The sequence below is a fragment of the Xenopus tropicalis genome, chromosome 3 (genome assembly GCF_000004195.4).
Source record: "Xenopus tropicalis strain Nigerian chromosome 3, UCB_Xtro_10.0, whole genome shotgun sequence".
In the NCBI taxonomy this organism is placed as follows: Eukaryota; Metazoa; Chordata; class Amphibia; order Anura; family Pipidae; genus Xenopus; species Xenopus tropicalis.
The window spans coordinates 137,625,448-137,650,988 of NC_030679.2; the positions used below are offsets into that span (position 1 = coordinate 137,625,448).

Genomic DNA, 25,541 nt, shown 5'->3' on the forward strand with positions numbered 1-25,541 from the left:
TGACCACTGAGCTTTAGGGGGCCATACAAATTACGATCTTTCCTGCGGCCATTGGGATTAATGGGGAATATTACTGGCTTTCTCCCTAGCTGGTCAGACTCATTAGACTCCCCCCATGATGGCTGAGTACTTAATTCACATACCCTATAAATATTAGGGATGTACCAGTGAATTATAGTCATCTAAATATAGAAGGATTGTGCTTAAAAAAGTTTTGTTTCAGACTGATTTATTGAGAAATTCCCCCAAAACCCCACTAGTCCCGCCCATCTGTTCCACTTCCTGCTGGCTGAATTCTCTGGATGTGCAGGGGGTCCAGCGGCACGCAGTACACTGCACTGTAGGATAGGAACCAATCAGCAGCTAGGCTGACCTGATAGGGAACTGAAGCATGTCTTTGTTTGTGTGACTGCTGGTCTGTGATTGGCTCTGCCCCTCCTACTGTGCTTCTGGCTGGGACCATTAGGACAGGCCCACTCTTCATTTGAAACACAGAGAACTGATGGGATCTATAGGGAGCTCCAATAAAGGTGCAATTTTTACAGATAGGATTCATTTTTAGCACAAAGTGAAACCAGCACCATATATTAATCTTCATAATTGCCTACAAAATTAGGGTTTTTCCCATTTAATTTAGTCTAAACACATAAACAACCTCTCGTATCAGCCAAGGACAGTCTATGTTTAGCCTTCTGTACAGGTATGGGACCCGTTATCCAGAATACTCAGGACCTGGGGTTTTCCGGATAAGGGGTCTTTCCGAAATTCGGATCTCCTACCTTAAGGGGCTGATTTACTAAGACACGAATTCCAACCGAATTGGAAAAATTCCGATTGGAAAACGAACATTTTGCAACTTTTTCGGCGACTTTACGACTTTTCGGAAATTATCGCGTCTTTTTCGTTACCAATACGATTTGCGCGAAAAAACGCATGTTTTTCGTAGCCATTCCGAAAGCTGCGCAAAATCTTGCGATTTTTTCGTAGCGGTAAAACTTAAAAGCGCGATGTTTCGCGCAAGTTTTAACACTACGAAAAAATTGCGACTTTTCGCGCAAGTTTTAACGCTACGAAAAATCGCAAGATTTTGCGCAACTTTCGGAATGGCTACGAAAAACTCGCGTTTTTTCGCACAAATCGTATTGGTAACGAAAAAGTCGCGAAAATTTTCCGAAAAAATCGCAAAATACCGATCATTACGAAAAACGCAATCGGACGCATTCGGCCCGTTCGTGGGTTAGTAAATGTGCCCCTAAGTCTGCTAAAAAAATGAATTAAACAGTAATTAAACCCAATAGGATTGTTGTGGCTCCAATAAGGGGTAATTATATCTTAGTTGGGATCAAGTACAGGTACTGTTTTATTATTACAGAGAAAAGGGAATCATTTAACCATTAAATAAACCCAATAGGGCTGTTCTGCCCCCAATAAGGGGTAATTATATCTTAGTTGGGATCAAGTACAGGTACTGTTTTATTATTACAGAGAAATGGGAATCATTTAACCATTAAATAAACCCAATAGGGCTGTTCTGCCCCCAATAAGGGGTAATTATATCTTAGTTGGGATCAAGTACAGGTACTGTTTTATTATTACAGAGAAAAGGGAATCATTTAACCATTAAATAAACCCAATAGGACTGTTCTGCCCCAATAAGGGGTAATTATATCTTAGTTGGGATCAAGTACAGGTACTGTTTTATTATTACAGAGAAAAGGGAATCATTTAACCATGAAATAAACCCAATAGGGCTGTTCTGCCCCCAATAAGGGGTAATTAAATCTTAGTTGGGATCAAGTACAGGTACTGTTTTATTATTACAGAGAAAAGGGAATCATTTAACCATGAAATAAACCCAATAGGGCTGTTCTGCCCCCAATAAGGGGTAATTAAATCTTAGTTGGGATCAAGTACAGGTACTGTTTTATTATTACAGAGAAAAGGGAATCATTTAACCATTAAATAAACCCAATAGGACTGTTCTACCCCAATAAGGGGTAATTATATCTTAGTTGGGATCAAGTACAGGTACCGTTTTATTATTACAGAGAAAAGGGAATCATTTAACCATTAAATAAACCCAATAGGGCTGTTCTGCCCCCAATAAGGGGTAATTATATCTTAGTTGGGATCAAGTACAGGTACTGTTTTATTATTACAGAGAAAAGGGAATCATTTAACCATTAAATAAACCCAATAGGGCTGTTCTGCCCCCAATAAGGGGTAATTATATCTTAGTTGGGATCAAGTACAGGTACTGTTTTATTATTACAGAGAAAAGGGAATCATTTAACCATTAAATAAACCCAATAGGGCTGTTCTGCCCCCAATAAGGGGTAATTATATCTTAGTTGGGATCAAGTACAGGTACTGTTTTATTATTACAGAGAAAAGGGAATCATTTAACCATGAAATAAACCCAATAGGGCTGTTCTGCCCCCAATAAGGGGTAATTATATCTTAGTTGGGATCAAGTACAGGTACTGTTTTATTATTACAGAGAAAAGGGAATCATTTAACCATTAAATAAACCCAATAGGGCTGTTCTGCCCCCAATAAGGGGTAATTATATCTTAGTTGGGATCAAGTACAGGTACTGTTTTATTATTACAGAGAAAAAGGAAACAATTTTAAAAAATGTGAATTATTTGATTAAAATGGAGTCTATGGGAGATGGCCTTTCCGTAATTCTGAACTTTCTGGTTAATGGGACCGATACATATACTACTCCAATGCAAACACACTGACAGTAGTTGTTCTATTACATATACTGAGGAAACCTTACATCTGCCCTCTCTGCTTCCCCAGTAACCAATGCATCACCATTTCAGTCAGCCAATGTTTTCCGCACTGAACACTGAACATTTTGGGGTTTCTCTAACTTTATTTAGAACAAATTCCTCATTTTCTAGTTTCGCTAAGTGTGTTTCCTTTTTCTAAACCTATTCCTGCTTTAAAACATTTACTGCAAAGTTCATAGTTTCAAAATGAATTTTCTGCCTGATTATTAATAGCTTTAATTGTTTCCCTTTCTTTTTTAGATTTGTGGTAAGATGCATAAACTGGAATATTTTTTAAAGGGGGTGCCCTGTGAGGCTACAGTTTTATGGTTATCGTTACTTTTCATTCCTTAGCTTTCTATTCAGGTCCTCTCCTATTCATATATACCAGTCTCTCATTCAAACCACTCCCTGGTTGCTAAGGTAATTTTGACCATAGCAACCAGATAGCTACTGAAACATATATAATGAGAAGTACCTCAGAAAATGAAAATGTAATATGTTTTTTTCTAAATATAATCAGTTCAAAATATTGTTCCTTTCTGAATTAAATTCCTCTTCTCTCTCTCCCCCTATCAGCAATCTGTCTCTCTACATGCAGCTTTGTGTCAGAGTCGATTACTTAGCACTAATACATTGTCTCAGCAAAGGGAGCAGCCCCAGTGTACTGACCTAACTGCCAATCAAAATCGGACTCTTGCATGAAGATTAACCATCTTATCTCAGAAACAATACAGAATTTTCAATTGATTATATTTAGAAACATCATAATTTAACGAGATGAATCCTATATTATATTTTTATTTTAGCAACAGTTTCCCTCGGCTACATACATTAAAGAATTCCAGGCAGACCCAGACTGGCAATCTGTGGGTTCAGGCAAATGCCAGAGGGGCTGCTGTAAGATGCCATAGACACTCACTATTTGTTGGGCCTATGGGGGGGCTGTTTGGGCCTCTGTGTACTGAAAATCAGGCCCAGACTGGCAATCTGTGGGATCAGGCAAATGCCAGAGGGGCTGCTGTAAGGTGCCATAGACACTCACTATTTATTGGGCCTATGGGGGGCTGTTTGGGCCTCTGTGTACTGAAAATCAGGCCCTTCAGTCTCCTTACTGCAGCATGTAGTACTAGTAGCCAGTGGGGTTTGGGTACTGTGGGAGAAAGGAACAAATCTCCCATCAGCCTTTAGTATTCATTATACACACTACACCTACCTCCTCTTTGCTGATTCTGTATTGGATTCCTTCCATCCCGCTCACCATAACCTGATGAGTGCTGGTTGGTTCCCTGTTCACAGTGTCTGTATGTTCCATGTAGCCCCCGTTTAAGTAAAATGGCAGCTTCTCTCCCTCGGCTGGCAGTTCCAATGACAATGCCTTGAAAACCTCGCAGCCTAAGCGAGGTGCCAAGTTCTCCAAGGTTGACAAGTACTTGTACATGATGTCTTCCTCGTTCAGCTTTCCGGGGCTTACGGTATGAAGGTGGAAACGGCGGACGAATTTCTTGAACACATTCTTCATGCGGAATTTGGTGAGGTAATTGTTCTGCTGGATTTGGCGGCAGAATGACTTTGGGATGCACTCCTTGAAGCTGTTAAGATTAAAAAAAAAACACTGTAGCCAAATTAAAAGGGAAGTTCGTGTGAACTCCGAATGCACCCAGTTCAAGCCTATGCAAAAAACACAGGGAGCAGAAGAAAAATGGCCATGCTGCCCATTAATGGAGCAGCTCAGTGTAAAAATAAAACATTTTGGGGTTAATTAGTTGGGCAGAAATGTAATCTATAAAGGCTGAAGTGAGCAGATGTCTAACATAATAGCCAGAACTCTACTTCCTGCTTTCAGCTCTCTAAGCTGTTAGCAGTCAAGAACCAATCAGTGACTTGAGGGGGGCATATGGGACACAACTATTCAGTTAGTTTGCATTTGAATCTGACCTGAGTGCTCACAAACTAACTGAACTGTTCCCATGTCCCATGTGCCCCCCCCCTAAAGTAACTGACTAATTATGAGGTTAGAGAGCTGAAAGCAGGAAGTAGAGCTCTGGCTATTATGTTAGACATCTACCCACTGCAGCCTTAATAGATTACATTTTTGCCTAACTATATTACAAATATGTTTTTATTTTGCACAGTCTGTCTATTTTACCCAGTATTATTTTTACACTGAAAATGGATACCCCTGGCTTGTTGGATGTTTCACAGGAGGCACAGGGCAAACGGGTAGCTATTTTGCTTAAAGTGACTAACAAACAAGATTAACCCCCAGTGATATTTTTCCTTTATATAATCAGTTCCTTTCCTATCCATCATTCTGCCATTTAAACCACTAACTGGTATGTGGGACCCGAAAAACCAGAAAAAAGGTTTACACTGCAGATTGCAAGAGCTGCTGAAAACAAAGAGCCCAATAAATCAATAACTGCACAAAATAGAAAAAAAAAAAAAAAAGCAGATTGTCCTAGAATGTCCGGGGCTGCACTCCAAGTTTAGTTACAGGCGTAACCACCTATTGAAAGAGACTTTAGAGCCCTTTGGAAAATTATTGTACAGAGGGACTGAATAGGAAGATAAATAATAAAAAGTAACTATAACAATAAAATTGTAGCCTCAAAAAAATAAAGGCCTGCTGGGGTCAGTGACCCCCATTTAAAAGCTGGAAAAGGATAGAGAAGGAAGGCAGATAACTCATAAACTATAAAGAATAAATAATATAGACCAATTGCAAAATTGCTAAAGCCCACTTTTAAAGGGCCAGGCTCCCCAATGGAACATATAAAGCTTTGTACCTAATTTGCTTTGCCACCTCTTCCAGAGACACTTTCTTCTTTATGGCGATATGAGACAAGTGAAGCACGGCCATGCCAAGACTCTCGTTCTTAAATCTGTGGATATCCTGCTCCATCGAGAAATCCTTCAGGGACACCACATCATTCACAAAGTCAAACTTTCCCTGTAGTAAAGAGCAAAGGGGATCATTCGTAAGCGTGCCACTCACTCACCCATGGCCACCATCCCAATTTAAAGGGATTCTGTCATGATTTTTATGGGGTACTTTTTATTTCTAAATGACACTGTTACATAGCAAATAATTCCCTCTGCCATTTAAACTTTTATTCTTGAACCAACAAATGTATTTGTAGCTGTAATATTGGTGTGTAGGCGCCATCTCAGTGCATTGTGCCTGAGTCTGAGCTTTCAGCCAGCGCTACACATTAGAACTGCTTTCAGCTAACCTATTGTTTCTCCTACTCCCATGTAACTGGAGGAGTCCCAAGCCGGACTTGGATTTCTTACTATTGAGTGCTATTCTGATACCTACTGGGAGCTGCTATCTTGCTCCCTTCCCATTGTTCTGCTGATCGGCTGCTGGGGGTGAGGGTGGGGGGTATCACTCCAACTTGCAGCGCAGCAGTAAAGTGTGCCTGAGTCTGAGCTTTCAGCCAGCGCTACACATTAGAACTGCTTTCAGCTAACCTATTGTTTCTCCTACTCCCATGTAACTGGAGGAGTCCCAAGCCAGACTTGGATTTCTTACTATTCAGTGCTATTCTGATATCTACTGTAGTGATGTGTGGGTTAACTATTTGTCGACCCGCACCCAACCCTAACCTGTCCCTTCTCCACCCGCACCAGCTTGCGGCTTTGCATCTATTTATTGACCCTAGCCTGCTCGTCCTATAACATCACTGAGGGGGCAGGCACGTGCTAATAAAGAGATGCTGCCAGACCCAGTAGTGGGGCTCAGTTAGGTTGCGGCCGCGACTTGCTTTTGATGTTGAGTTGATGGCCCCAACCCGCTGTTGCGGAAGGCCTGCACATAACTAATCTACCGGGAACTGCTATCTTGCTCCCTTCCCATTTCCAAATGTCAGATTGAGGACCTTATCGGCTCTTTGATGTGGTCCCCGAACCAATGGTGCCTATGCCCACCGTTTAAATTCAATTGTTTGGCCTCAGTGCCAAATGATCGAAAAAGCCCTATATCGCCAACCAGTAAATGGGCATATCAGGAGAAGACCTACTTGCTTGGCGAACTTGCCAAATGCACAGATCTTACAGTGTATGGCCACCTTAAGACAGTAACTAAATACAGAAACCCAGAGCCACTAAGAAAGAACAGGAACCAAAAGAGAATTTGAGGATACAGCGAACACTAAGAAACATGGATTCTTATTGTTATTTAGCTCCTGTGCCCTTAGGCTGATACACTAGGCCCTATCCATCAGATACATTACTTTCTATTCCAAAACCTTATAATTAAAATACCATTTTCCAAGTAATATCTGGACAGACGAATTAGTAACTCACAGCTTAACAAAGCACCTGTTATTACCTGTTCAAAAAGGTATTCAAAAGAAGCCAAATCCAGGATAGCTCCTGCCTGCTCAATGCGGCTCCTGTCCTCACTGCCATCTCTGCTCTTTGGAACATTGCGAAAAACAACAGGCTCCTTCTCATTCATACCATGCCAGTTCCTGAAATAGTACCTGCAAAGCAAAAGGAAAATATAAATGTACTTATACCTGGGATTTTACAGGGCAATAGGAGAGAATAAGAGTTAGTGATAGAGAGACGAAATAAAGGAGCAATAGGAGGAGTAAGAGGGAGGGGTTATATGGAGCAATAGGAGGAGTAAGAGGGAGGGGTTATATGGAGCAATAGGAGGAGTTATATGGAGGGGTTATATGGAGCAATAGGAGGAGTTATAGGGAGGGGTTATATGGAGCAATAGGAGGAGTTATAGGAAGGGGTTATATGGAGCAATAGGAGGAGTAAGAGGGAGGGGTTATATGGAGCAATAGGAGGAGTAAGAGGGAGGGGTTATATGGAGCAATAGGAGGAGTTATATGGAGGGGTTATATGGAGCAATAGGAGGAGTTATAGGGAGGGGTTATATGGAGCAATAGGAGGAGTTATAGGAAGGGGTTATATGGAGCAATAGGAGGAGTAAGAGGGAGGGGTTATATGGAGCAATAGGAGGAGTTATAGGGAGGGGTTATATGGAGTAATAGGAGGAGTTATAGGGAGGGGTTATATGGAGTAATAGGAGGAGTTATAGGGAGGGTTATATGGAGCAATAGGAGGAGTTATAGGGAGGGGTTATATGGAGCAATAGGAGGAGTTATAGGGAGGGTTATATGGAGCAATAGGAGGAGTTATAGGGAGGAGTTATAGGGAGCAATAGGAGGAGTTATAGGGAGCAATAGGAGGAGTTATAGGGAGGGTTATATGGAGCAATAGGAGGAGTTATTGGGAGGGGTTATATGGAGCAATAGGAGGAGTTATAGGGAGGGGTTATATGGAGCAATAGGAGGAGTTTAGGGAGGGTTATATGGAGCAATAGGAGGAGTTATAGGGAAGGGCTATATGGAGCAATAGGAGGAGTTATAGGGAGGGGTTATATGGAGCAATAGGAGGGGTTATATGGAGCAATAGGAGTTATAGGGAGGGGTTATATGGAGCAATAGGAGGAGTTATAGAGAGGGGTTATATGGAGCAATAGGAGGAGTTATAGGGAGGGGTTATATGGAGCAATAGGAGGAGTTATAGAGAGGGGTTATATGGAGCAATAAGAGGAGTTATAGGGAGGGGTTATATGGAGCAATAGGAGGAGTTATAGAGAGGGTTATATGGAGCAATAGAAGGAGTTATAGGGAGGGGTTATATGGAGCAATAGGAGGAGTTATAGGGAGGGGTTATATGGAGCAATAGGAGGAGTTATAGAGAGGGGTTTTATGTAACAAAAGGAGTTACAGGCACCTCAAGGAAATTAAATCCTCTCACCTCATGCGAAAATGGAGAAACAGTTTCATATCCTTTGTGACAGTAAACACATGGTCGGGAGGATACCAGTATTTTCCATGCACATCATAAAGAGCAAAAAATGTGTAACAAAGAGGTGTGATCCCTTAAACAAAAACAAAATATTCTCAGTTAAATACATTCTCTTTTCAAACTGCTGTATATCATACATGCATAGATGTACTAAATCCAGCTTGGTATTTCTAGAATGCTGCCATATTTATTGCTTTTTTGGTTCCTGTCCTAAACCATTAATTCTACTATAATAAATGCCCTGGAATCTCTTACATTGACTGTATCACCCTGCAGTGGGAGGGGCAGACTCCGTGTCTCATAGCCCCCTCCTGTCTGTGTCACTGTATCACCCTGCAGTGGGAGGGACAGACTCCATGTCTCATAGCCCCCTCCTGTCTGTGTCACTGTATCACCCTGCAGTGGGAGGGGCAGACTCCGTGTCCCATAGCCCCCTCCTGTCTGTGTCACTGTATCACCCTGCAGTGGGAGGGACAGACTCCGTGTCCCATAGCCCCCTCCTGTCTGTGTCACTGTATCACCCTGCAGTAGGAGGGACAGACTCCATGTCCCATAGCCCCCTCCTGTCTGTGTCACTGTATCACCCTGCAGTGGGAGGGACAGACTCCGTGTCCCATAGCCCCCTCCTGTCTGTGTCACTGTATCACCCTGCAGTGGGAGGGACAGACTCCATGTCCCATAGCCCCCCTCCTGTCTGTGTCACTGTATCACCCTGCAGTGGGAGGGGCAGACTCAGTGTCCCATAGCCCCCTCCTGTCTGTGTCACTGTATCACCCTGCAGTGGGAGGGGCAGACTCCATGTCCCATAGCCCCCTCCTGTCTGTGTCACTGTATCACCCTGCAGTGGGAGGGACAGACTCCGTGTCCCATAGCCCCCTCCTGTCTGTGTCACTGTATCACCCTGCAGTGGGAGGGGCAGACTCCATCTCTTGCAGTGGGAATGACATGCCCCAGCAAGCCCTTCTATCCGTTACTTACCAAGCCTCTCTGATATGTGGATGCAGACATCCTCGGCCGTGATCTCTCCCTGGCTATACGTGACATAGTGCTCCTTGCCATTGCTCCAATAGAGAAAGACTCTGAGCCCGGCCGGGGTGAAGCTGCAGCCGTCCATGTCTGACTCACTGTGTTTCACGGCACACTGACAAAGAGCCATCTCTGGGAGGGGGAGGGACCAGCGCTTAGCTTCCTGCTGGGAACAAACACTCAATATAAGGAATGTGGGGATTTACCTATCAGCCAATACATATAAAGCCAACTATACAGACAGTCACACCATGAAACCAGGCATATACACTGAGTATACAGCAGCACGATACCTGGCCTGCACTTTCCCCAATACTGATAATAAAAATATCCCAGCATTCTTATTCAGCCATAAGGATGCTGGGGTTAAAGGGGCAATAGAAATTCTGACTAACTTGTTCAGCTGACAGCCTGAATGAGCCACTCACAAGCAAAGACAGAGGGAGGTGCAGCCCCTGCAGCCAATCAGGATTGCGGTAATGGGGGAGTTGCAGGCGAAGCCTCTGCGACACGTGTGGACATGAGACATCAGCAGAACAGTACCAATGGGATGGGAAGATGGTCTATAGAAGCCGTTTAGATCCCTCTGGCTGGAATAAATCTGACCCACACACAGGCCTTTAAGGGTTAAGGCATTTTGCAACCAGGATGAAATTCCAAATGGAAATCACCTGACCAGTTGGTGCGCCAGCAGGGTCACAATTACCGAGGAAGTCTAAATGGAAATGCTTTGCCCCTCACCCTCTAAGCTGGAAACGGGCAGGTGGTAAAATGCTTAAATGTATCCCACCAGGTGCCACTACCTTAAAGGAACAGTAACTTAATAAAAGGATAGTGTATAAAAGTTATTGCAATATAATATATTGTTGCCCTGCACTGTTAAAAGTTGTGTGTTTGCCTCAGAAACACTACTATAGGTCATATAACCAAAGCTGATGTGTAGCCCCGGGGGCAGCCATTCAGAGAAGAAAAGGCACAGGTTACATAGCAGATAACAGATAAAGCTCCATTATATTCTACAACACCTATCTGTTATCTGCTAGGTAACCTGTGCCTTTTCTTCTTTGAATGGCTGCCCCCCCCTCAGGGCATGATCTGCAAAAATCCCAAAAATGAATTCTAAAAACATTTACAGAGATAGAATCTATGCCAGATTCTATGGCACACTTCTATTTGACAGAATTTCGGCCATAAATCAGGGCAGGACTGCTGCTTACAATGGGGAGATCAGATAGGATCTGTGCCACTGTGACAGAATGCTCTGTTATACAGATAGCTAGAATCTCAGCCATAAAGCAGGGCAGGACTGCTGCTTACAATGGGGGGATCAGATAGGATCTGTGCCACTGTGACAGAATGCTCTGTTATACAGATAGCTAGAATCTCAGCCATAAAGCAGGGCAGGACTGCTGCTTACAATGGGGGAGATCAGATAGGATCTGTGCCACTGTGACAGAATGCTCTGTTATACAGAGAGCTAGAATCTCAGCCATAAAGCAGGGCAGGACTGCTGCTTACAATGGGGGGATCAGATAGGATCTGTGCCACTGTGACAGAATGCTCTGTTATACAGATAGCTAGAATCTCAGCCATAAAGCAGGGCAGGGCTGCTGCTTACAATGGGGGGATCAGATAGGATCTGTGCCACTGTGACAGAATGCTCTGTTATACAGAGAGCTAGAATCTCAGCCATAAAGCAGGGCAGGACTGCTGCTTACAATGGGGGGATCAGATAGGATCTGTGCCACTGTGACAGAATGCTCTGTTATACAGAGAGCTAGAATCTCAGCCATAAAGCAGGGCAGGACTGCTGCTTACAATGGGGGGATCAGATAGGATCTGTGCCACTGTGACAGAATGCTCTGTTATACAGATAGCTAGAATCTCAGCCATAAAGCAGGGCAGGACTGCCATGAAAGAAAAAGAAAGAAGACGATCATCTGAATTCATATTCACAAATCACATATCAAGCAACTCTCCCCCCACCCCCCAGAAAAATTCTACTGTACTAGACGTCATTGCATATTGTTTTCAGTACTATGGAGTATATTTATCAGAGAGTGAAAAGTCTTTTATTACTGAATTTTCATTAATATCATTAAGAAGTTAATGATAATGCCATTGTTATACTGAAATTGACCATCTACCTAATCACAAAAAGCCCCCTACACCCCTGAGCCCCCCAGCAGTTTTTGTTACACCTCTGTATATATACTCCCAATGCATAAATCCTCCCTTACATCTAGCACATACTCTCCTGCACCACGTTAGGGGATCTGCATCCATTTTCGAAAGAACGTATAATTCTAAGCAACAATGAATGCACATTTTCATTGGTTTTGAAGTGAAAGGGCAATTGAAAGCAGTATCTGTCTTACTGCTTATTTTTGCTACACTACTGGTTCTGACTCCTGAAACAATGTAGCCTCACAAGCTTTTTTTAATAGGTCTATTCCCTTGAAGCATCTTCTCTCACCAAATTATTGTTAAAGCAAAGGTAACATTTACTTACTTTCCACCTCGTAATTTTCCATCTGAGCGCGATACAATCCGGCTAACCACTTCCCTTAGACACACCATGCACTTCTCAGTACACACTTAGTAGCCTTCTCATCAGACACAGTTCATGTAGAGCATCAGCCTAGGAGTCAGAGAGACTACTAGCAGCCACTTCCTCCACTCGGGCTACAATGAGTGCGTATTGAGTTCTTTCTCTAGAAACCAATCTCAAACACAATAGAACTTCCCCTCTCTTACCAATGAAACATCTGTAAGCTCAGTCTGCACACAACCCCTGTGTCAGTACATAAAGGGGAAGTTAACTGTTAAATGAACTTTTAGTAATAGGCAAGCTTATTCCATTCAGCTATTCAACTGGTCTTCATTATTTATTTTGTATGGTTTTTTTTTTCATTATTGGCAATGCTATCTGCTTATTTCCAACCTGGGAGTGAAAATACTACTTCCTTGCTGGGGGGGAGGCCTTGGAATCCAAATAACCGAACAACAGCAAGGTTTCATTTTATTGCAATTGTTATTTTCATTTTTTAATTTCTTTTCAGACTTCCTTATTTTTTTTTTTAGTTTTCCAGATATTAGTGGGTTTTACGCAACTGATGTAATGAAATCGAAACAGCGCCACCTGCTGTTCTGTTTGCCTTTACTGTTCTGCTGTCAGCAGCCCATCATCCATAGCCATGGCCAGTTCTCAACAACTTTTCAATTGGTCTTAATTTTTTATTAGTTATTTTCTTTTTTTAATTATTTGCTTTTCTCTTCTGACTCTTTCAGGCTTTCACCAGGAGGTTATTGTTAGTTGTTGTTATTATTACTTATCTGTCTATTCAAGCACTCTCCTATTCATATTCCAGCCTCTTAGTCAAACCATTGCCTGGTTGCTAGGGTAATTTTGGTCCTAACAACCAGATAGCTGCTGAAATTCCAAACTGGAGAGCTGCTAAACAAAAAGCTAAATAATTACAAGTAATAAAACAAACCATTTAAGTTATGGGTGTATTTTGGTCCAGTGTTGCCATAGGAACCAGAAGCATCAAAAGACACTTCCAGCATCAGTAACAGTGGCCATAGAGGGGCTGATTTAAGCTGCCGATTGGAGCCCTTTAGTCTGATGCAGCAGCTTAGCTGCCCATATATGAGATCCTCATGATCAATAAGCGGACGATAATTAGTCAGGTGTGGTTTGGGCAAGTTTGATTCTCCCGTCGAATTGGAGAACGCATAGACTCATTGATGCAATCCTTGGTTGCACGGCTTCTATACCATTTGTCATAATTTGATTGTTTTGGGGCAATTGAATGAATCAGAAGATCACAAATAAGTTGATGTTAAAGGGGTTGCTCACCTTTGAGTTAACTTTTAGTATGATATAGAGAGTGCTATTCTCAGACAATTTGCAATTGGTCTTCATTTTTTTATTACTGGTAGTTTTTTTCATTAATTTTACTTTTTGTTCCGCAGCTCTCCGATTTGTAATTTCAGAAGTTATCTGGTTGCTAGGGTCTAATTTACCTTAGTAACCAGGAAGTGGTTTGAGAGAGTGACAGATATAGGAATAGTTGAGGGGCTGAATAAAAAGAAAAGTAATAAAAAGTAACAATAACAATAAAATTGTTCACAGGGCAATAGTGTTTTGATTGTTGGGGTCAGTGACCCCCATTTGAAAGCTGGAAAGAGGCAGAAGAAAAAAGGCAAATAATTAAATAATTGTAAAATATAGAAAATGAAGACCAATTGAAAAGTTGCTTAGAATTGGCTATTCTATAACATTCTAAAAGTTAACTTAACTACCCCTTTAAGGTGAATGGCCATCTTTACTTTTGCCTGGACAAAACAGCAAGGTGAGTTTCTGAGAAATTATAAGAATTGCAAAAGTGCTCAGAAGAGCAGTCTTAGGTTGTTATATAGTAGGTTCAACCTATAGAAAATGAAGTCTAACTACACAATAGAATACAGCTCTCTACATCCTACTAAAAGTTCATTTTAGGGTAAGCAGATTATTTACTAAGCAGAGCTAGGGAAGGTTACCACTCAGCTTTAGATTTACCAAGACCATTTTATTTAAACTCCTATCCAACCGAATCATTCATTCCCAAATGAAGTTGTATGGAGTGATTAATAACGTCTAACTGCGCAAAGCAGATGAATAATGGTTTATTTGCCTTCCCCTTGGGGCACAGAGAAGCAGCTATACAGGCAGTTCCAGCCAATGGAGCACATGGTAATGCTATTCAGGGGTGCAAGATGCTGAAGGTGACGTGTTTCTAAGAAACAATATTTCAGAATAAAACATTCAGGAAACGAAGATAAGATAGGGGCCGGTTTAACAGAATGAGGCAGAGGCAGAGGTAGGGGAGCTGTGATCTCAGGCCCGATTATATGCAGTGTATGGTAACAGGAGGGGATGGTATGAATAAGCAGGGGGTGCAGAGAGACACAAGCAGATAATGGAAGTTACTAAAGAGAGGTACGGGACCTTTTATCCAGAATGCTCAGGACCTGAGGTTTTCCGGATAAGCGATCTTTCCATAATTTGGATCTCCATAACTTAAGTCTGCTAAAAATCAAAGGGAATCATTTAACCATTAAATAAACCCAATAGGGCTGTTCTGCCCCAATAAGGGGTAATTATATCTTAGTTGGGATCAAGTACAGGTACTGTTTTATTATTACAGAGAAAAGGGAATCATTTAACCATTAAATAAACCCAATAGGGCTGTTCTGCCCCCAATAAGGGGTAATTATATCTTAGTTGGGATCAAGTACAGGTACTGTTTTATTATTACAGAGAAAAGGGAATCATTTAACCATTAAATAAACCCAATAGGACTGTTCTGCCCCCAATAAGGGGTAATTATATCTTAGTTGGGATCAAGTACAAGTACTGTTTTATTTTTACAGAGAAAAGGGAATCATTTTTAAAAATTAGAATTATTGCTTATAATGGAGTCTATGGGAGCTTCCTTTGAAACTTTCTGGATAATGGGTTTCTGGATAACGAATCCCATACCTGTACTTCATGTAATATTGCTCAGGTTCCACTTTTGCAATCAACATAGTTTTTATTTTCCTTGTCATATTACCAGTTTAACACCAATATGGCAACAGAAGCACCACCTCATGTTCTACCCTGGCAAAGGCAGTACAGAATGACAAATCGTTATTTACATATGCAAATTAGCACAATCCCGGGAAATCAAATAATCACATTCCGTAACCACGTACTCTAAAGTCACAAGGGTTCTTGATTTGGTTCAGACAGGCCACTTGGATTCCGGCTAGGATTCATTGCATCCCTAGTATCAGTAATGCATTAAAGGAGAAGGAAAGGTACGATCAATGGCACCCTCACAACATTATAAGGGATAATGTACCCCCTACTGTAAATTATAAGGATATTAGAAGTCACTGAGGGGTTCTGTGCCCATATAAAGGCACAAGGCTGCAGGCTGAGTTATACAGGGAACTCTGAGTATCACTCATGTATTATAAGGGATAATGTACCCCCTACTGTAAATGATAAGGATATTAGCAGTCACTGAGGGGTTCTGTGCCCATATAAAGGCACAAGGCTGCAGGCTGAGTTATACAGGGAACTCTGAGTATCACTCATGTATTATAAGGGATAATGTACCCCCTACTGTAAATGATAAGGATATTAGCAGTCACTGAGGGGTTCTGTGCCCATATAAAGGCACAAGGCTGCAGGCTGAGTTATACAGGGAACTCTGAGTATCACTCATGTATTATAAGGGACAATGCATCTCTCACTCTAAATATGTAGAAGAAATATTTCATACTAAATTTACTACATGTAAATGTAAAGAAAAAGTGACTGAGGAGTTCTGTGGTCACATAAAGACTCATAGCTGAAGGTCAGGGAACTCCCAAGCTACAGGGGTGACATATTTGTCTTATTACACAGGTTTCAATGTGCTTTGCATCACAAGTCACATCACTGACACAATAATCTGCCAAAATAACCAATGACAAGTACAATTAGATAATTAGAAGTCATTCATGTCTTGTTCATGTGTATCTGTATTACAGATAAGATAGAAATGGGTATTTTTTCGCTTTAATCAGAACTATTAATCAGCATAGAGATCTTTAGGAAGCGATACACACTGACAGTAAGAGCACAGCATTAGTGATGAATAAGGCTTATGAGCAAAAGTACAGTCGAAACACTTCTGCAGCACCCACCCAGAGATTATTTGCATAACGAAGCTAATATTCTATTTAAAGGGGAAACCCACAAATCATGCCCAGTTCTTAAAGCCTACAGATGCTCCATCCCTTTTATCTGTGGAATTGTATTCATATAATAAATACATGTTGTTGTACCCCCTCTCTGAGCTACAGCAATAGAATACATTCATTTGGGAAACGTTACACAGGTATGGGATCCCTTATCCCTTATGGAAACCCGTTATTCAGAAAGTTCTGAATTACGGGAAGGCCGTCTCCCATAGACTCCATTATAAGCAAATAATTCTAATTTTTAAAACTGATTTCCTTTTTCTCTGTAATAATAAGACAGTACATTGTACTTGATCCCAACTAAGATATAATTACCCCTTATTGGGGCAGAACAGCCCTATTGGGTTTATTTAATGGTTAAATGATTCCCTTTTCTCTGTAATAATAAAACAGTACCTGTACTTGATCCCAACTAAGATATAATTACCCCTTATTGGGGCAGAACAGCCCTATTGGGTTTATTTCATGGTTAAATGATTCCCTTTTCTCTGTAATAATAAAACAGTACCGGTACTTGATCCCAACTAAGATATAATTACCCCTTATTGGGGGCAGAACAGCCCTATTGGGTTTATTTAATGGTTAAATGATTCCCCTTTCTCTGTAATAATAAAACAGTACCTGTACTTGATCCCAACTAAGATATAATTACCCCTTATTGGGGGCAGAACAGCCCTATTGGGTTTATTTCATGGTTAAATGATTCCCTTTTCTCTGTAATTATAAAACAGTACCTGTACTTGATCCCAACTAAGATATAATTACCCCTTATTGGGGGCAGAACAGCCCTATTGGGTTTATTTAATGGTTAAATGATTCCCTTTTCTCTGTAATAATAAAACAGTACCTGTACTTGATCCCAACTAAGATATAATTAATCCATATTGGAGGCAAAACAAGCCTATTGGGTTTATTCAATATTTAAATTATTTTTAGGAGACTTAGGTTATGGAGATCCAAATTACAGAAAGATCCCTTATCCAGAAAACCCCAGGTCCCGAGCATTCTGGATAACAGGTCCCATACCTGTACAGATAAATATAAGGCTAATATACTGAGCTAACGGCAGTGCATAATTGGGTATGCCTAGGGTAAAGCAGGGTGGGCCTAAAGGTCCCCATACACTGGCAGATCCCCCACCCCACCTACGGGTGGGCGATATCGGGAGAATGCAGGGTAATTTGATCGTTTGGCCCCAGGGCCAAATTATAATGACGGGCATAGGTAAAGTCGGTCCGGGGACCGCATCAATGAGCCGATGCAGTGCCCGATCCGACTACATTTTTTAACCTGCCCGATCGATATCTGGCTGATTTCAGGCCAGATATCGGTCGGGAAGGCCCGTCGGAAGTGCCCATACACGGGCCGATTAGCTGCCGAATCAGCCCAAGGGACCAATATCGGCATCTACTATCGGCACGTGTATGGGGGCCTTAAGGGTGAAGACACACTGAGAAACTTAGTAGACAATAGGCAATACTGAGAATTGCCTCTGCTAAAACACATAGAGACAGTTATCAGTAAATGATCAGCACTGTATCCGTGACAAGTAGCTGCTACTAGTAGCTCCGTGTGTCTTCATCCTAATAGGTCCTGTTGTTTATAGACTAAAAATGGAAGGATTTATGCAGGAGCAAGGTGGTAAGTTTGCAAATGTAACTGATATTCCGTGTTTTTTAAAAATTTATTTTGCATCGTTGCTGCTGCTGAGGGCCCTGGCCCCAACCAAACTCCAGTCCTGCCCTGTGTGTATTCTAAGGTTACTCTAAAAGGCATATTTATTATGGTGTCTAATGCAGCCAACATCGCTGTTGATGTTGTCAATATCAACCAATCATTGCTTTTGTTTTCTAACTTGTAGGTGACCATTAACCATTGCTAACAACATCACCAGTGATGTTGGCTTTCACACTGTAAATTATAAATAAATATAATCAATAAGCCCCTTAGTTAGGATGACTAGATGACTTGAAAATTCAGGGCCACGTCTAATAAATACATGTTGCAGGACAGCACTGATTGTATTTAAATTAAACTGCAATCAGTTCAGCCCTGCCAGCTGGATTTTCTAGAAGTGTCCCTGAATTTTCAAAGTAATCTGGTCACCCTACTCTAAATGCTGCTTTAGGGCAACAGTTGCCCTTGTTAGGGCAAAGACAGACAGGGCAATTAGTTGCCGCAATTTGTTACAAATAACTAGTACAAAGGTTAGTACAGGTTATGGCCACAGCACTGGCTGTTCCTGCATCTGATACCCTGGCACATCCACTGTGGGTCAAAGCTGGACACACCCATTTTACGGACCCCTGATGGTTCTGAGGCTTTTATACAGACATTAGGGTCCTCACCCCAGATCACCATCGGTTACAAGCAGGTTTTGTGGCTGTTTCTGCCCATTCTCTCACCTATAAACTAGTGCTGGGCGGTATGACCAAAAATTTATATCACGGTATTTTTCAAAATTATATCGGTATCACGGTATTTGACGGTATTTTTTTTTCCCCATGCATGATTAGGTGACCACCCCAAACACCCGCCACCCGCACCCCCCCCGCCACCCCAAACACCCCCCCATCCGCACGCAGCCCCCCCACCCCCCCATCCGCACGCACCCCCCCATCCGCACACTACCCCCCCACCCCCCCATCCGCACGCACCCCCCCCACCCCAAACACCCCCCCATCCGCACGCACCCCCCCACCCCAAACACCCCCCCATCCGCACACACCCGCACACACCCCCCCCCCACCCCACCCCACCCCAAACACCCCCCCATCCCCTTCACATAAATATAACCCCCCACCCCACCCCATCCCACCCCCCCCAAACACAACCCCATCCCCTTCACATAAGTATAACCCACCCACCCCAAACACCCCCCCATCCCCTTCACATAAATATAACCCCCCACCCCACCCCCCCCAAACACAACCCCATCCCCCCCAAACACAACCCCATCCCCTTCACATAAAATATAATTACTGGCCAGGCACCCCCCGACAGCTCACATTGGTATCCGACTCTGAATGCGTCCTAGCGATGGCGCTTTTGTAGAGTGTGCGCGCTGACGTCACGTGCGCGCTGACGTCACGTGCGCACCCGGAAGTATTCAGCACACCGGTATGTAGAAAATTCATATCGGTTTCAAAAAAAAAACCGGTGATCGGTTTTTACCGGTATACCGCCCAGCACTACTATAAACTAGAGTTTAAACTATTCTAAGCTTTTAAACCATTGTTTAGCTGTTTCTCAGATGCCCAATATACAGCTGCCTAGCTTCTGATGAACCCCAGCTTCCAGAATCCTGTGGGAACAATAACCTTTCCTAGATCTGAACCCCTGAAAAGGGTTGCCACACAATTCCCCTTGCATGCAGGTCTTATGAGCCCTCCGCCCCACTGTACCATCTAGTTCATAAATAGAAGGGGTTGCCACCTTTCTAAATTTGTACTGGCCTGCGGGGGGGGGGGGGGGGGCACAAAAGGGGGTAGGACAGTGACATAAAAGGGGCAGAGCTATGACACAGGGGCCGATGGAGGATGAGTGATGCGGAGGAGGAGTGATGCAGAGGATCAAGGGGGAAAAAAAGGTAAAATTGGGGCATATCAAGGGCGGTAAAATACTAGCTGGGTGGCAACCCTAGCTGGTCGGTCTCATCACAGTGCCAGCTTTTGAGAAGAATGGCCCCTAGCCATACAAGAAGGAAAGGGCACAGGTCCTATTCTACAACCAGTACTTTTGCCATGGGCCAAAGTGTATCTGGTCTACTTGACAGCAGAGTCAGTCAATGTATCCTCCAGTCCCACTGGTCAACTCTACATTTTCAAGAGCGGTATGTGGCAGAAGAGCCATGCCATGTTTCTTTGCTGGGGATGGGGAGAGGCCCCTAGAGAGAAATTGAGTTTGAGTTTGGTTGTCCTTCAAGAATAAGTACATAACAGATTACCTAGAATGCCTCACAGTCCACATGTAGCCAAGGCACAGTAAGATGGAAATACAAATGGAATACTGCACACTTTCATCTATTATTCCTCCTGGTTACACAACCAATAGGGTTGAGAGTTCTATTAGTCCTTATTCTAAGGGAATTTCCTATTGGCAGTTAAAACACCAATCCATGCTGATCTGCCCCGGGGTAATAAATAATGGCATGAATGGCTTCCACCTTTCAATGTGCACACAGTGAGGACTCCCGACCGAAAATTCACATTTGCACATTGGTATTTTTTCCACCTGCAGAGAAGAATGTCCCAGCCCCCCACCATTAGTAATTGACTATAAATACAGGATATACAAGAAGATCATACAAGTCCATGGCACAAAGCCCTTGTTCTGTCAGCTCTGCAGGCAGAGGGGTATAATGGTTACAGTGATATTTAAAGGTATATGCACACACACGCATTAGGAGCCAAGCTCAGATGCCTTTTTTAGAGGGGGAGTTGACATTTTGGTAACAATGAGGGTCTGATTTGGGCTATTTGTAGTATCCATAACTCACAGTGGTTAAAGGGGACCTGTCACCCTAAGAAATAATTCCAAATCCTTTTCTATCATGTTAGTTGAGCAAGATAAACTTTACTTACACTATATACATTATTATTATTGTTTCCTTCAGTCTTGGAATTTACAGTCCCAGCTAGCAGGCCGGCACCATTTTGTAATTACTGTTATTAAGGCAAAGCTTTGTATCACCCCAATATCTTATGCATTTGCGATGTAGGTGATATTTAGGAAGTGCTGAATGGAAAGGTAAAGTAATAGTAATTAAAAATCTGAGCTGTCAATCATATATTGCCTGCACTGGTTTTGGGCCACCTTAAAGCATTTGTCTTACTAATCAGCCACCTATGTTCAAGAAAGGGACCAGTCTAGCCATGGCAAGCCCAAACCCAGGGCCGCCATCAGGGGGGCACAGGGGGGACAGTTGTCCCGGGCCCGGACGATCGTCACTTTAAAGGGGGCTCGGCCGTGATACAGTTTTTTTAGCTCGGGCCCTCTTTAAAGAACTACGGGCCCTGTCATTGGTGGCCAGTGGGAAATTTGATTGGTTGCAGCAGGATGGATGCAGGGGAGTCAGAGGAAGGACACTGCGGGGGGAGCTGGAGGATGCCGGAGGAAGCTGCAGGGAGGCCGGAGGAAGTCGTTTGTGGGGGAGCAGGAGGATGCTGGAGAAAGCCGTGGGGGGGGGGGGCTGGGGGAATTCGCTTGTGGTGGAGCTGGAGGATGCTGGGGGGGGAGCCTCAGGAGTACGCTGGGGGGGAGCTGTGCAGATGCAGGGGGGAGCCGGGGCACATATCAAGAGGGGAGAGCTGGAGGATGCTGGTGGGAGCTGGGGAGATGGAGGATGCTGATGGGGAGCTGGAGGATGTTGGGGGGAGCTGGAGGATGCTGGTGGGAGCTGGGGGGGGGAGCTGGAGGATGCTGGTGGGAGCTGGGGGGGGAGCTGGAGGATGCTGGTGGGAGCTGGGGGGGGGGAGCTGGAGGATGCTGGTGGGAGCAGGGGAGACCGGAGGATGCTTGGGGTGGTGGGAGCTGAAGGGCCCTGGCTTCCAATGTCTGCATGTCCTTTGTACTGATGGGAGGGGCCATTGGGGGGCAGGGCACGGGAGGATGGGGGCCCAGAAAATTTTGTTGTGAGGGGCCCCAGTGATTTCTGATAAGCTACTAACCGGGCTGCTACCAGCCAGAAAAGGATTGTGGGAAATAAACAAAAGGGTAATTGAGTTATAAAATAATATATATACACCAGTAGAAGCAACAGATTGCCCGGATGCCCCAGTCATTTTATAAGAAGCCCGTCACACCTTGATGCACATACAGGAGGGACTCGGCCAATAAGTGCAGAGTGTCAGAATAAGCCATAATAACAATTAGAGGAGTCACTAGGAAGACAACGGGTGATAAATAAGAAGAGGCGTGGCTAATTATGAGTAAGGCGGGGATAATTAGGAGGTTTAGGTCCCTAAACTCACCTTGCGCGGTCACATGACCCGTCGTGCTACTTCGCTGAGTACCCCACTATTCCGTCTGTCATGGCACAAGCAAACCTGACGCTACTTGGGCGGGGCTGATTTTAACAACGCCTTCTTCCGGCAGTCGTAAATCGCTTATTGGCCAATAAAGGCATTCGCCACCACTGCTATTGGCTGCAGCCAGGAGGGGGCTTGCCCAGGTCTATGAGCACATGACCAATACAGGAAGTGTTGTTTTTTTTTACCTACGTTGTTTATGGAGCGTAGTCTGGCTTGAGGCGTGATGTTTGCATGTGTGGCCTTTGGTGTGTGGAAATCCTGTGAGAAACAGTACAGTGTTATTGTAGTCCTGGGGTGAATGGCTTCCCGGCAGGCAACGCAGCCTACAGTATGTAGCAACGTTTTAGCCAAAAAGTGAAAACTTCTGTTGTTTATTTGAAATTGCTGTGCTGTGATGGAAGCTGTTCTCTGTGTCGCCCATATATATATTTGTGAAACCAGGGCAGTAACCCATGGCAACCAAATCTTAACCTTTGCTCTGTCTGCAGCTGACTAAAAACAAGCAATTCACTGATAAAAGTACAAATTTGCCCAGTGTTAATAAATGACCCCTGGTGGGGGTCACTGGGCAATTTGCGCCTAACCAGTAACCTAATCAGTGATTAGATATCTCTTAACCAGCTGTGGGTTAAACACTGAACACAATTATCTGATTGGTTGCCATGGGTTACAGTCCAGGTGCAAATTTGCCTGTGTTTATAAATGAACCTTAGGGGTGTATTTATTAAGGCTAATACCACACGAGGCGTAGGGCGGAGATTTCCAGCAAGCGGAAAATCGTGAGTCTTTTTCGGCGATTTCGGGAAATCGCGCTGCCGCGTGTGCCATCCCGCCGGCGACTTACATGTTCGCCGGAGGGATGGCGGGTCAGCGCAACTCGGAGAGATTAGTCGCCCGCGAACAGGGAGTTTAGTCGCGGGCGACTAATCTCCCCCGTGTGCCAGAGCCCTTAGGGCTCTGGCACACGGGGAGATTAGTCTTTTCCGCTTGCTGGAAATATCCGTCTTACACCTCGTCTGGCATTAGCCTAAAGGCCCCCATACACGGGCCGATAATAGCTGCCGATATCAGTCCCTTGGACCGACTCGGCAGCTTATCTGCCCGTGTAGGGGCAGAAACGAGCGGACTGGCCGACCGATATCTGGCCTGAAATTGGCCAGATATCCATCGGCCAGGTTAAAAGATTCAGTCGGATCGGGGGCCGCATCGGCTCGTTGATGCGGTCCCCGAACCGACTGATACATTGCCGCCTATATAATCCGGTCGTTTGGCCCCAGGGCCAAACGATCGGATTATTTTTTTTTTTAACTTCGAGTTCCCCATATCGCCCACCCGTAGGTGGGGATATTGGGGGAAGATCCGCTCGCTTGGCGATCTCGCCAAACGAGCGGATCTTACCGTGTATGGGGACCTTAAGATTCAAATTTGTGAATCTTCAAATTTAAAAAAAAAAAAAACTTGAAAAATTACCAAACTTAAATGTGGAATCATTTATTAAAAAAAACTTGAATGTCTAAAATGTAAAACCAGGGGGAAAAAAAGCTTGAACCCAGCAAAATTACATTCTACTCTTTATTTTCTATCAATTCAAAAACTCAAATTGAAGAAATAACATACAACTACCATTAACTTCTATATGACTTTTAGATGTCAAATTTGTATATTCACTTAATAAATCTTGAACATTCGAGTCTCAGAAACTCAAATTCATTAATTTTAGCACAAAAAACATGAATTTCAGCAAAACCTTAAGTTTGAATGTTAATAAATCAGCCCCTTAGTGTCTCTTACTATGTATGTATGTATATCTTTATTTATAATGCTACTTATGTACGCAGCGCTGTACAGTAGAATACATTAATACAAACGGGGTTATTAAGATAATAATAGATACAAAGTATAACAATAAATACAGATAAATAAAAGATACAGTTGCAATAAGTTAAGAGTCAAAGACACAAGAGGATGGAGCTCCCTGCCCCGTAGAGCTCTATGCCACTGATTTAGGGTGAAGACACATGGGGCTACTAGTAGCAGATACTTTTTCATGGCTACTAAAGTCCAGAAAATCCCCTGCCATAGACAATACTGAGATTTTTTATCAGTATAAGAGATAATTATCAGTAAATGATCAGCATTGTCTGTTTTAGTAGCCACGACAAGTAGCAGCTACTAGTTGCTCCATGTGTCCTCACACTTAGGGGCACATTTACTAATCCACGAACGTCCGAAAAGCATCCGAATGCGTTTTTTTCGTAATGATCGGTATTTTGAGACTTTTTTTCGCAAATTTTTCGAGCGCTCAATACGAAAAATTTGCGACAATTCGCGAAAGTGGTAATGGCTATGCAAAAGTCGCGACAATTCACGAAAGTCATAATGGCTATGAAAAAGTCGCGTCAATTAGTGCAAGTCGTAACGGCTACGAAAAAGTCGCGACGGTGACGAAAAAAACGCAAAAAATACGAAAAATTTGCAAAATGTTAGTTTCCAATCTGATTTATTCGGATTCGTGGATTAGTAAATCAGCCCCTTGGTGTACTTTAGACAACTCAAACAGATTACCCATGCTAGTGAAACACACCCGCATTAGCTCAGAAAACAGGCTGCTTTGGGCAGATCAGGGGCCATAACATGTAGGGAAGCACCGAACCCACCCTGACGGATTCTGCCGAATCTGAATCCTAATTAGCATATGCAAGTTAGGATCGGAAGGGGTTAAAAATTGCCGTTCATTAGCATATGCTAATTAGGATTCAGATTCGATTCGGCCGAACGGAATCCTTCAAAAATAGCCTGGATTCGGTGCATCCCTAATAACATGGTATGTCGAAGCAATGTTGGACTGGGTTGTCCGAGGCCCACTGCGGCTGCCACCTGGCGGCCCCCCTGCCATGTTCTACACTCCCCTCTGCAATTGGGGTGGGTGCGCTGCCATATCAACACTATAAGGAGAAATGCACCTAAACAATAACTATAAACAAATAATTAAATATGCGATCATTCGGTATAACTAATGTTAAGGTAAATCAAAGATAAGACCGTACCAAGTACAGCCGAGGACCCAGGTGTGAAAACCCCGGGT

The 25,541-nt window shown here is 43.3% G+C and overlaps 1 protein-coding gene across 4 annotated transcripts in view; it reads right to left on the reverse strand.

Moving 5' to 3' along the window:
• Window positions 1-22,513, reverse strand: part of tyk2 (tyrosine kinase 2) — a 39,053-nt gene extending 16,540 nt beyond the window's left edge. The window contains exons 1-6 of one of the 4 annotated variants that reach the window (XM_004918815.4): window positions 22,397-22,513; window positions 9,597-9,810; window positions 8,568-8,691; window positions 7,117-7,270; window positions 5,570-5,733; window positions 3,997-4,372 (exon numbers count right to left, since the gene is read on the reverse strand). In XM_004918815.4, the coding sequence (XP_004918872.1) occupies window positions 3,997-4,372; window positions 5,570-5,733; window positions 7,117-7,270; window positions 8,568-8,691; window positions 9,597-9,774 (996 nt within the window). In that variant the 5' untranslated portion in view covers window positions 9,775-9,810; window positions 22,397-22,513. Of the gene's footprint in view, window positions 1-3,996; window positions 4,373-5,569; window positions 5,734-7,116; window positions 7,271-8,567; window positions 8,692-9,596; window positions 9,811-12,156; window positions 12,306-22,396 lie in introns of those variants that run through there. The other 3 variants (XM_004918814.4, XM_002939674.5, XM_012953004.3) reach the window with 3 other exon arrangements.
• Between the last annotated feature and the right edge of the window lie 3,028 nt (window positions 22,514-25,541).